The following is a 12,519-nucleotide window of genomic DNA, read 5'->3' on the forward strand; positions in this document are numbered from 1 at the left end:
AGTATAAGATGTAAATATGAAGTCAGCATACATCCTATACTGTAAGTACTTGAGTGGCGTGTCCTTTCCCCCAACTTTACGAGACCGGATCTTCGCAGAGATGGAGAGATACTGCCCCCTGTTTTCGGTTGAGCTGAATTACCTCTTCAGAGTTTGTTCTGTAAAGACTACCTATGTTTGTTTTCAATATTGTCACATAATAGGAACAGAAATAGTATGTAATATTTGGTAAAACAAAAATGAGGGTTTTAATCCAACAGTAATGACGATTCATATATTTTCCCAATGTGCTTATACATTTTTTTTCTTTCTTAATGTCTACCTCCATTGATTTGCCGATTATTTGGAAGAGTGCCTTTGTATATAATATTTCAAGCAAGATAAGTGTACTTATTTTGGTTAACGGTTCTTTTTTTGGGAAAAGATTCGCTGTTTTACGTTTCATCAAAAAGCTGCTCCAGGTGAGGCTCGAACTCACAACCTCGGCATTGCTCTACAGTGTACTGACATATAAGTACCGCGCGCTAACCGATTGCGCCACTGGAGCTCACTGTGTCCACACGGCAGTTGGTCTTTTAACAGCAGACAGACTACATACTGTTTGTTTTTTATTTTTAATACGTTGTTGCGCCAGTTTCCCACAAACGTCTTCGCTAACGTTACTGGGAATGATTGATGTGTCGTACGGATACATGTCCGCTCTATTTCCGAGAAAAAAAAACGTTTCGAGAAGTGTACAGTATTTCAATTTATGGCGAAATAATACGGCAGCAGACACGGCAGGGTTTCCTTTCAACGTCTTCCGCATTGTGGTGGTCCTGCTCTTACACATATAACCTTAACCTACATGCCTATGGTCGCGCGTTAAATGTAAAGTAAGTCTTCAGAGAAACGGGCGGTTCAATGGTATCTTGGTCGCAGCCACTGCGAGACCAAAGGAAACACTCACAGTCCTCAATATTTTCAAAGTAAAACAAGTCTTGCAGAAAAAAAGTGAATCTCAAAGACACACCAGACATCAGCTTAAAGTTTTCACAATCAAACTGCACCAAAGTTAAAACAATGACAAATGTTTTAAATACTAATTGCTGCTGTTGTGGAGCCAGGGCTACAGCGTAAATTATATTTTGTAATCTTGATGAGTTAACTCGTTAAATTCATGAATGAATCTATCTCGTTCATTTCAAACATTTGTTGTATTTAATATTGTCCATGTCTAGCCTACATGGTGTTATGATGTGCAGCTGCAACTCAATGTGCATAAATCTCATTATGTCGCCTCATCTTCTCACGTCTCATTAACTCATCTTCTCCCATCTCATGTCATCTCCTCTTCTCGCATCTCATCTTTTCATATCCTATTATGTCGTCACATGTTCTCACATCTCCTCATCTTGCACATTACTAACTGTACTTCTCTCCGCGAGCCTCTGTGCTTCCTCACCTCTGGTTTCCAGGGATCATATCTGTGTCTGGAAACGGTCCTGCCCCCTAACATGGACCTGCTGATTTTTTTCTATCTTAATTTGGAGTTTTTCAACATTCAATGTGACGTCCCGGAACGGGGATGTTATATGCACAGATTGCAAAGCTCTCCTAAGCACACTTTGTATTTGTGATTTTAAATAAAACTGAATTGAATCTTCTCACATCTCATTATGTCATCTCATTTCCTCACATCTTATCATCTCATCATCAGACAGGTGTCACGGTACGGGAAGCTTGGAGAGTGAGGACCCAAATGCCCATGCAATAGTTCAAAGTAATTTATTTGAGAAAAAAAACACTATAATTTAACAGAGACCTACAACTCACAGGGAACAGAGGCACACAAGGTAACACGCAGTAAACACACAGTACGAACCAACAAGGGGACAGGAGACAAACAGGGTTTAAATACAAGAGGGAGGTAACGAGAAACCGGTGGACACAATGAGGGCAGCACAGGTGAGGGGAATACACAAGCAGGAACCAGTTAGACAGACAATCACCACGGCAGGAAGTGCAGAGACACAGAGGACACAAGACTACAAAATAAAACAGTAAAACAGAAAAGTCAAATTATGACAGCTGGTCCTCTCACTTCCTGCTCTAGCTCAGGAAGTTCAACCTGCTTCAGGAACTGCTGATCCTGTTTTACTCCATCATCATCCAGTCTGTTCTCTGTTCTTCCGTCACTGCGTGGTTTGGATCGGCCACCAAAGAAGACAGAGTCAGACTACAACAAATAGTCAAATCTGCAGAGAGAACTATTGGTTTCAGTCTGCTCTCCATCCTGGACTTGTACACCTCCAGTGTCAGGAAGCGGGCTGGAAAGATCACTGCAGACCCCTTCACACCCTGGACACAAGCTGTTACAACTCCTCCCCTTTGGTAGGCGCTACAGAGTCAATTCCATGTATGTGTTACATGGCCATTAAAGTTGATTCTGACCTCATCTTCTCACATCTCATTAGGTCATCTCATCTTCCCACATCTCATTTTGTCATCTTATCTTCTCACATCCAATCATCTCCCCGCTTCACATTTCAATACATCGTCTCAACTTCTCACAACTCATCTCATCCTTGAGCCTCTCATTGTATGTTGTCATACCCTGTTTCTTCTCATCTTCTCTCAACCCATCTCCTCTTTGTTACTTTCCAATTATTTCAATCTAATTTACGCGCGTTCAATTTACTACACCAGACCGCCTCAAGATTGATGACGAGTGACTTAAAAAGAGTAACAAGGGAAGGCTCTCTGCTTTCTGAGAAAGAGAATGTTAATTACCCCAACCAAATATTCTTCGGTGACAATTCAGCATTCAACAATGCAACACACAGAGTCAGCCTGGCTCACCTCTGTGTGAAGTGTCCAACATTTGTCTGCTTGATAACTTTATGGTCATTGACACACGTACAGCAGTGCAGTCCCACTTCCCAAACCCGAAGGTGTGGTTGTTAGAATCACTGGACTCTGATCTAAAGGTCCGCCATTTATCTAACTGTTTTATTAGAGTACACACAGAACAAACACACGGGACGCAGCAGTGGCACCACGTCAGGACTGACATCTGCTCCCAGAGTCACTTTATGGTTACACTTTACACTGTGCATGTCTGAAACTGTACCGGGCTATCTGTCCATATTTATAGAGTGCGTGTTTAAATGGTTGCTGGCAGCTTTGCATGTTGATGCGTTGTGAGTCAATTGTAGTTACTGATTTCTTAAATTGCAGATGAATGACAAATAACAATCTTTATAAGATACTATAAATCTCTTTGGAGCGAGTTCAACTGTTGAACTGCTTAAAGTAAATAATCAACATATATAGACAATATTTACAATAACTAATAACCAATGTGAAGAAAATATATAGTATTATTATATAATTATAATAATAATTAATTCATATTAATTAAATATTAAATTGATCTTTTATACCCAATAAATCACACAGACTACCTGACATTTAACAGGACGAATCTATTGAATTGAAGGCTCTATCTGTGCAAAGGCAGAGAGTATCTCAAAAAACAGACCTGCATTACTTTATAACTTCAACATATCACTCACTTATAGTTAGATGCATTTTGTAAATTCAGAAATAAACTTAAGAAACCTTTGAATTTGCTTAGTCTAGAATTACTTTTAATTATCAAAAGAAATTTGAGAGACAGAACACTTCACATTTCACGCATGGCAAACAATCCAGTTTAATCTGAAATATTATAAACACATATGTATTATGAAGAATGAAAAACAAATACTACTGTTATGGAATTGAGAAATGTAACTTTCACAGACAGTTTTATCATAGATCACTACGTCTTCTTTGCAGTGTCCCTGACACACCCAGCTGCTGCGGTTCACTGATAACCCTTTACGTTCACCCTCACATATTTTGTGCACCTATTGTATTGCTCTAAAGAAACAATTTACGTAACCACAGCCTCCCGATGTAAGATCAATACTGCACACAGGCGTTTTTTGTTCCTCAGATGGGTCCAGGTTTTAGCTTCCAGAGTCCGTCCTTTGGTTCACGACCTCTGCCTGTGACACATGGAATCGCTGTGATAACGAGGACCCGCTTAATGTTTAGCCCAAGATCCGCACGCACACACACATACACACACACACATACACCCACACACACACACACACACACACACACACACACAGGAAAGCAGAGGGATTACAAAGGCACAGGCACCCATATGCTGCCTGGGGATGGAGGCGAGAAAGTTGAATGCGAGGGGAACGCAAGGCAGTAATGACCAAGGTGAGAAATTTTACCGTGTTTGATTTATCATGTCAAGCAATTTTGGAAGGCGACACTTTGAGGCATAATATGCCATTTGTTGAAGTCTGAAGTGGAGTTTGATTCAATGCTATTAAGAGACCACTGTTGGCCATTTTAAGGAGAAATTATTGAATGACATGGACGGCCACTCAGTTATTTTGTTTATGGCACTTTTGTTGTAGCGCAGAGGGAAAACCTGTTGAAGATTCTCCAAGCCTTTCACTGGGCTTAAATGGTCTTTAAGCCTGTTAATCCAAAGTGGAGCATGTGGGACGGAACATGACTGCATATGTGCGTTGGAGGGCCGTTGTTATATTGCGGGGAAGAAAATCTTGAAAAAAAGAGAAGTAAATTTGACTTCCTCTAAATAAAATTCTAATAATATCAATAATATAATAATAAAATTTAATACAATTTTATTGAATCCTTTAAAAAGAATTATTGTGCATCCATTTAAAAGTAATGAAAGTAAATATTAAAGATGAATTGTTAAGACTGGGAAATTCTGCAATTAACAGTGACATGATATTACCCTTAATGAGGAAGGGTAACAATAGGAGTAACATTTCTATAAGAAAAGATGTCCCATTATTGTCGTTGGTTTTGGTATTACCATAATTTTTATGATCAGGACCATGCTGCCATTGTTGAAAAATAAAAGTGGGAGGAACAACTCACAATCCCAAAGCAAACAAGTCAATAAAATTCAAAACACAGGAGGTCAAGCTGCTATCACTCCCAAAAATAACTGACACTTTTTTAAGTACAGGGACAAGGAACAGACGAGAACTACTGTAAATATGTTATTAATGTTAATGTCAAAACTAATAGGTAGCACAACAGTGAAGTAGGATCATAGTTTGAATTATGATCAGCTGAGAAACATGCATCCTTATTATTTTTTTTATATTTTATGAGATCAATATTTTCCACGACTGTACTGACCTGTCACTGAGACAATTTAGCACGTTCTTTGTTGTCATTTTACCTTTTATTTAAGTGTTATGATTCAAGAATGTTGAACTTAACTAACTTAAGTTTAAAAAGTAAACGAAGATGGGAATCCACTCTCACTTTTGTGCAATAAATTTGTAACTGGACAAAATTAGAAAGAAGAAAATGTTTGTCTGGAGGGACTTCTTTGGGCAACTGAGGAAACAAAAATGGAGAAAAATTCTTAACGTGTGTCAAACGTCGTTGTAGTTTTTGTGATGTTGCCAGACAATTAAAGGTTCTATGGCGTGGCAAAAAAGCCCCTTCTTTTTTTACCTTACATTTGTTTTTGTGATCGTGTCCCTTTTGCCACATTTTTTAAATTGTATTTAGAAAAAAATTCCAAAACAGCCAAGAACGTTGTGTAAATAACAGCTTCTTTGAGACAGGGACTGGTGTTGATGATGGAGCCCCAGCAGCACGAAGTCGTCCTCTCACTACTGTTGCTCGTCTCTATGTGTACGCACTGCATGGCTGCCTCTGTGAAGTTGCCTTCACTGCTGTGTTGGACTGGTGCAGCACCCGGGACAGGAGACTGGCGGGCCACAGCAGCCTGTGGGCGCTGCCCATGTACGCCATCGCCATCTTCCTCATAGAGGTCCTGAGAGCTCAGTTGCTGACTCGCCGTCTCCCGCTACTTGCACGTCTGGCGGCCTACATCATGTTAATTTATCTGTGGGAATTCAGCTGTGGGATGGCGCTGAGATTGCTGGGGGCCTGTCCCTGGGACTACTCAGGTTACCGCTACAACCTGGGAGGACTGGTAACTCTGGAGTACGCACTGCCCTGGACTTTGGCTGCATTCATAGCTGAGCAACATGTGATCAGAAACACTCTGAGGATAAGACTGCACAACTGAACTGATATTAGTCTAAAAAAACTGTGCTTCCAATAGTATCTACAAAGTGTTCATGCAAATTGTTGTTTTGTTGAGTTGGTGCACATGTCCCAAGTTGTGCTAGTAAATCTTTAAACTTTTTTAATTCAATCAATGTGTGAGCGTTTTTTTTCCTTAACATAAGACAGAACAATCAAATAGGAAAACTCTTTGTCGAACCAGAAATTGTTGTTTTAACACTTATGTTTTGGAATTAATGAGACAGGCATACGTGAGTTAGTTAATCAGTTTGACATGTTTTTTTATTTGGACGGAGCCGTCTTTAGGGGTAAGCCAGTGGTTCTCAAACTTTTTCTGTCATGCCCCACTTTGAAGGAGGAAAAAGGTTCATGCCCCCTCCAACAAAATTGTCACAAAATGGTCCATGCTGAATTTGTATTGCAAATTTTGTTACTCCTCCATTCGTGCTTTTTCAAATAAGAAAGAAAATTGCAATCACTTTCAAATAAACCAGATCGCTGCATCAGGCAAAAACAAGTACAATCTATTGTTAGAACAGTGCGAATAAAGTTCTATCCATGCAAAAAATAACAACTATTTAGCAAAATAATAGCAGATTATGGCTGCAATTAACCTGTTTTGCACTGAACATATTTTCAAGATAATAATGAACTGCAACCTATGAAAAACAAAATTAAATTGTGCACGTGTGAGCCATCAAGTTTTGTCAGTAACAGGGGCTGCAATGAGCTTGTTTTCGACTACAAATCTTTTCAAAAGGGGGTTGCATGCTTGATACGGCCGCTCTCAATTCATGAGCGAAGCTGTGAACGACATAATGTCAACATTTACACGATCACAGGCATTTCACCATCTATTTATAAATGACTTATTTTTCTGTCCGTGTACTTTGTACTTTTGTTATATGTAAAGTTCTCAATACATTTCTTAAAATAAAACCTGGAACAACCACATTTTGAGAGATACTGGGCTAAGCTGAGATAATCACCTCCTGAGTCCAACTTTATGAAGAAAAAACAGACACAAAACGGACTTTCTCATCTAAATCCCAGCAAAAAAGTAAACAAGTGTGTTTTTTTTAAATTCCAACTATTCATTTGCACCAGCTGGTTTGAATCATATTTGGATTATCTAGCCACTGAATGCAAAACTAAATACTTAGAATCAGTCTCCTATAACTGTCTCCTATAACTCCTATAACTATAAAAGTTCAATCAAACTTTGGTTTCTTAAGTTAAAGTTAAAGTGTACAGGATTTAGGGGATCTACTGGCAGAAATTAAATATTATATTCATAACTTTGTTTTAATTAGTGTATAATCAACTGAAAATATTTTCATCACCTACATAGGGAGCGGGTCTTCTTCATGGAGTCTGCGGGGTGGCTGAAAATGTGCCACCTGTAAATGGTCTGAGATTGCTATTTTTGCTTATGATTAAATCATAAATACACTCAAACAAACAATGTATATTTATTCATTTAATTTTACATTTATTATTCCCACTTTTTTTTTTAGCCATTTAGAGATCATTCAAAAGTGACTTTTCAGAAAGCAAACCTCTGACCAAGGTGAATAACTTGCTTACATTTGTAATCAGTTCGAAGCACTAATACATGCACTTTTAAAATTCACAATATGATAATACTGTCCATGATCACAGGAATAACAGGCCTTGATATATGATGTATATGTATGATTTGTAACTCCAACAAGCCTATTCGTTTGTTGGCTAGAAGTCAAGTAAAGCGCGTCGTACAGACTAAAATCAAGTCCAGTTATTGCCCATCAGAAACACATGGTGTTGACTGAACCTGTAAATCATCCATGACGTGGTGATTGTTGGTAACTAATTAAACCCTTAACCTGTCCTTTCAGGTTTTTACACTAGAACATTTTTAAGGAGGATAGTAATGAAAAGGATTCTCTTTTCTACTTCAGCACATCCTCCTGCAACAGCTCATTTGATATTTTATGGAAAAAGTTATTCCGTATTTATTGACACGTGTCAATTTCTGCATAGTCTAGTTTCATATAGTCTTATCATAGTAAACGTTTAGGCAACAAAACTACTTCATTCAGGTTTTGTAAAAGATTGTGAAATACTAATGGTTTAGTGAAAGCTTATGAAGTACTTTGTTAGGTTAAGAAAAAGATTGTGGTTTGGATTGTAATATTCTACTTAGGGACCGAAGCTACGTGACAACTAAATCAAAGATGACGTCTTGTTTGGAAGCACGAACAAGGGTCTCCTGGACAGACCAGTTTTTGTTTGACCCACCATGACGCTCATTGTGGGTTGTTTGCGGCCTTTGAACATCATGGTTAATGATTACATGGACTTCATACAAATTGGATATCTTGGAATTACAGTGCATTGACTTTCATAGGCATAGCTACAAACGTTGTTTGAGAACAGCCTGACTTAATTACTTCCAGAGAAAATTGGCATGTGATGTTCAGGGTCTCTTCCGCTCAGGGTTTTGGACCACAAACAGGGCAACAGTCCCCTCATCTCTCTGCCACTGGTACCTACAGAAGAAGAAACCATATGTGAGGTTATTGACAAATCAGCTCTTATAAAACTACATCCTGAATATCCAAGTTTCAGAATTTACTCACTGGCTCTGTTCAGGAACAAGTAAACTGTCTCCTGCAGAAAGACTGAACTCCTGATCCTTCACAGTAACTCTCGAGGATCCTTCCTGAGAGACGAGTGAGATGAAGACACACAGGCACACAATCAGGACTGGTCGGGCATATGAGGCTACGGAAAGGATAAGCACATTTAATCCAACATACCATTTGCCAGATCCACACGTCGCTTTGCCGCACTGCCGTCTCCGTCAGTCCGGGTCCAAAAACCATCACCTGTCATAGTCACAGGTTGTACATTTTCAATCAAATCCACTGTACCTATAATGCAATACTGAACACCAAATCACTTTTTTGTTTTTTAGTTTCCAAATCAACAGGTCATGGTTTAAAAAAGTACACTATGCTGAACAAGTTTCCAATACTACTTCCAATATAAGACCAGACGGTGCGAGAACTAATAGGGATGGTGTCCGCTCAGGTCGCTAGAAGAGCTGTAGACAGCGTCCATACCACCACGTAACTCCACCGCAGTCTAAATATGGATGCTTCCTTGCACTGGTTGCAAAAAAGCAGGATGGTATGGCCAAAATGCCGAACATTAAGGCTTCAAAACACAAACCACAAACCAACAGGTAATGTTTTAACGACTACGTCCAGTTCTTATACACAGTCTTTGAGACCAGATTTGCACCCCAATTATATAACGCATCTGCTCTTCACACCTTGTTTGGTAAAAAAATAGAGTATTTCCCTTCTGAATCAAGGATATAAGGATGGACGACAGTAGTCTAAAATAGGCAAAAGTATTATTTAAAGAAGCAATTATCTGATCGAATAATATGTCAAGAAGAATTACAATTTTGAGCAGGATGCTCAGTACTTAACAATTTTAAGACACATTTTACTTGATAAAACAAGAAGTTGAAACTGTAAACCTTCACAAAAACCCATATGTGGATGTAATTCGTAGTACCTCGGTCTCAAACTGAGCTCCAAACATGTTGATGGGAATGCCGCCGGCCATGGAAGGCCTATGCTGGTCCAGCCAGTCTTTGAAGGAGAAAGGGGACATCACGTTCATGGTGTTCAGCTGGAACGGAGGTTCTCCAAAAACTGTGTCTGCTCATCCAAACATAAGCACGGTAACACCAGTTAAAAACTGACAGGAATCAGAACTTAACTTATTATTATTTTTTACAGGAATCATAAGCAATGTCTCACTTGGATCAGGCCTTCCTGTTTTGGCCTGCTTTGATGCCATGAACCTGCAACAACAAACTGCGTCAAAACAAACAACCTGATCTCATGGAGACTGTTTGTAAGTGTGTCAAAGGAAAGCTGTCTTACTCTTTGATTATTGGCACCAGCTGGGTCCCGAGGTTCTGACAGTAAAACCACTTCTCATACAGGGGGTTGGTGGTGTTGTCCACATAGTACCTGAAGGCACCAGCACACGCTCATCTGAATGCTGCTCTCACATACATGTCTGTTTTGTTACTTTCTCACTGAATGCTCAGGTTTATTTGGACACATTGTCCCTCATCTTTACATGTGCAATACAAAGATGCCACTCAAAAAAATGATTTTATGCATTTTTGTCAGCTGTGTGTTAACGACGTAATATTAATAAAAAACAAATTACAGAATAAAATTGTAGATTCATGAGAAAAAAAATCTAGCTTTATTCTCTGATATTATAAAGTAATATGTTTACTATAAATACAACTTTGATATTTTTTGAGATTATGCAGATATTATTTGACATTAAAGTGGTAAATTTATGAGAAAAAAGGATGTACAGGATGCATTTTATTTCGCATAATTTACGACCTTAATATCAAAGAATATCTGTGGTTTTTTTCTTGTAAATACATGACTCCAATGATTTCAGATCAGATCATCTTCTTCCCAATGAAGAGAACTGAGTGCCCAAGAAGGTAGCAGGTAACAGTTCCCAGGTCATGGAATTGCTCCGTTATAACATTACTGCAGTCCTTTTAATCTAATGTGCCCGAGCAGGGAGAATTAACTTTAAATTCTCTGGTTGAAAGTATGTGCTCTAAACTACAGACAGGATATTTGAAAAGCAGATAATTTTTTACTTTTTGTGTGTCACCACTAAATGACCTCTGGTTTGAATTTCTGATTTAATGCACTGTTTTGTAAAAGATGGTTATTTTTTCTGTAAATACTGAGGATTTTTTATATAACCTCAGGCAGTCGGTCTCAGTCAGCAGCCGTCTCCTCTCCACCACCAGACCGACAGTGTTGGCCTGTCTCTGGGGGGAGTGGGGGATCCGAGCCGGCAGAAGGAACATCTGAAGGAGGAAGAAAAGGATGGAAAGCAGATTGTCAGAGCAAAATAGTATGGATAAGACAAAGTGCAACATTTTAAATACAAAATCCTGAAATATTAGGAGCTTACCTGTCCCTCCTTGATGTGCACATCCTTGTGTTTTCCATTTTCTATCACCTTCAAACACATATCCCCCTTCACCTGGTAGAACAGCTAAAAAAGAAGAAGAAATATCATGAGAACGATCTTGGCAACTAGGCAAGAGGATGGTACTACCAAATACTGAATAAGACATTATTAGGTTACCAAAATGTTACAATTAACTTTCAAGAACTGGAAACACACCGTGAAAGGGTCAAAGATCGAAGGATAAAAAACGGGAAACTTTCTGGACAACAACGATGGTAGCGACCTGTCAATCACAAGGTATGCCCACTCTGCTTTAGGGCCTATTTGACTCTAAATGGACCAGTATACAAAATGAATACCATGCCCATAACACTTGTGTTTACAATGTTTACTGAAGAAATCAAGTGAGAAGTAGGATTATTTTCTCATAGACTTTTATACAATCTGACTTTGTTTTGCAACTAGAGGAGTCTCGCCCTGTTGGCCATTAGAAAGAATGCAAGTTCAAAGCACTTACATATTGGCTTCACTTTTTCAGAACCGGAGGTTCCAGAGGGGTCTGTGTGAAATCTGATAGCTTAACTTAAGGCCCAGCCTCTCTCAAGTGACATCACAAGAGGCAGGTTTGGCCTGCAGATGCCCCCCCACCCCGTCGACAAAATCTCACGACAAAAGAAATGAGTACCTATCGCTTACCTCCTCCCCTTCCTCTATATGGTAATCCTTCCTGATATTGGGACCTCCAACAAACATAATGATCAACTGGGAAAAGTGCCTGCGAGACAGTGATTAAAAAGACAATTGGGTACTCAGACACTTATTGTGATTTGAAGAGATTATCAAATCTGAGTTTTAACTAGTGAAACACTTATTGGTCATGACGCAATCCAAGAAGTAAGCAACAACATTGATTGTATTCAAAGTGAAACTACTCACATGAGCTTGTTGCATACTGGTGGCAAGAAAGCATTCTCGTTTGCTGCAATCCAGTTCCCTACATTCACAAGAGTTTCGTTGCTCATTTTTACAAACTCACTGTGCTTTGTGCCGCAGTGTCAAATCTCTCTGAGTCTGCTGGTCTGAGCAGTTTAAACAAGGTGAGTAACACAAAGTCCAAAATGCAAAAGTGAATGTTTGGTGGAAAAGGGGAGGACTTCAACTTCCCAGAACAGATGAAAGGTCACATGTAACAAAGTGTTGTCATAAAGTGACCATGCAGACAAATTGGAATTTTAACTTCAACATCAAGGCAATAGAACAAACACAGAAAGAAGGTTTGAAATGGCTTTAGAATAGCAATGTGTTAGTGGTTTAAAGTAGTATTCAAAAATATATAAACCTGTTGGTGTAAATTTATATAGC

General features: G+C 39.0%; 2 protein-coding genes and 1 non-coding gene across 3 annotated transcripts; 1 reads left to right on the top strand and 2 right to left on the bottom strand.

The window, feature by feature from the left end:
- Window positions 1-453: 453 nt before the first annotated feature.
- Window positions 454-547, bottom strand: trnai-uau (transfer RNA isoleucine (anticodon UAU)). The gene is made up of 2 exons: window positions 510-547; window positions 454-489 (listed from the first exon to the last, which is right to left on the bottom strand). It is a non-coding gene; the product is annotated as a tRNA-Ile (tRNA).
- Window positions 548-4,078: 3,531 nt separating this feature from the next.
- On the top strand, window positions 4,079-6,136 carry LOC137779498 (transmembrane protein 229B-like). The gene is made up of 3 exons (XM_068567290.1): window positions 4,079-4,107; window positions 4,148-4,263; window positions 5,667-6,136. The coding sequence occupies exons 2-3, from the start codon at window positions 4,212-4,214 to the stop codon at window positions 6,134-6,136; spliced, it is 522 nt and encodes a 173-aa protein (XP_068423391.1). The 5' UTR covers window positions 4,079-4,107; window positions 4,148-4,211.
- A 1,464-nt stretch (window positions 6,137-7,600) lies between these two features.
- Window positions 7,601-12,375, bottom strand: haao (3-hydroxyanthranilate 3,4-dioxygenase). The gene is made up of 10 exons (XM_068567677.1): window positions 12,094-12,375; window positions 11,854-11,932; window positions 11,158-11,241; window positions 10,944-11,050; window positions 10,080-10,169; window positions 9,954-9,997; window positions 9,706-9,851; window positions 8,937-9,005; window positions 8,757-8,839; window positions 7,601-8,666 (listed from the first exon to the last, which is right to left on the bottom strand). Exons 1-10 carry the CDS (start codon window positions 12,177-12,179, stop codon window positions 8,594-8,596), a joined length of 861 nt encoding a protein of 286 aa, XP_068423778.1. The 5' UTR covers window positions 12,180-12,375; the 3' UTR covers window positions 7,601-8,593.
- Window positions 12,376-12,519: the final 144 nt, after the last annotated feature.

The sequence above is a fragment of the Clinocottus analis genome, unplaced genomic scaffold (genome assembly GCF_023055335.1).
Source record: "Clinocottus analis isolate CAN_PGR_092001 unplaced genomic scaffold, fCliAna1.0.p SCAF_8, whole genome shotgun sequence".
Classification (NCBI taxonomy): domain Eukaryota; kingdom Metazoa; phylum Chordata; class Actinopteri; order Perciformes; family Cottidae; genus Clinocottus; species Clinocottus analis.

Bases quoted from the DNA above. Each gene is read 5' to 3' on its own strand.
- LOC137779498 (XM_068567290.1), top strand. From the start codon at position 4,212: ATGGAGGCGAGAAAGTTGAATGCGAGGGGAACGCAAGGCAGTAATGAC. The intron at 4,264-5,666 runs GTGAGAAATTTT...TCTTTGAGACAG, and splicing joins GCAAGGCAGTAATGACCAAG to GGACTGGTGTTGATGATGGA.
- haao (XM_068567677.1), bottom strand. From the start codon at position 12,179: ATGAGCAACGAAACTCTTGTGAATGTAGGGAACTGGATTGCAGCAAAC. The intron at 9,006-9,705 runs GTACTACGAATT...TGACTATGACAG, and splicing joins GAGCTCAGTTTGAGACCGAG to GTGATGGTTTTTGGACCCGG. The intron at 8,667-8,756 runs GTGAGTAAATTC...CTTCTTCTGTAG, and splicing joins CTTGTTCCTGAACAGAGCCA to GTACCAGTGGCAGAGAGATG.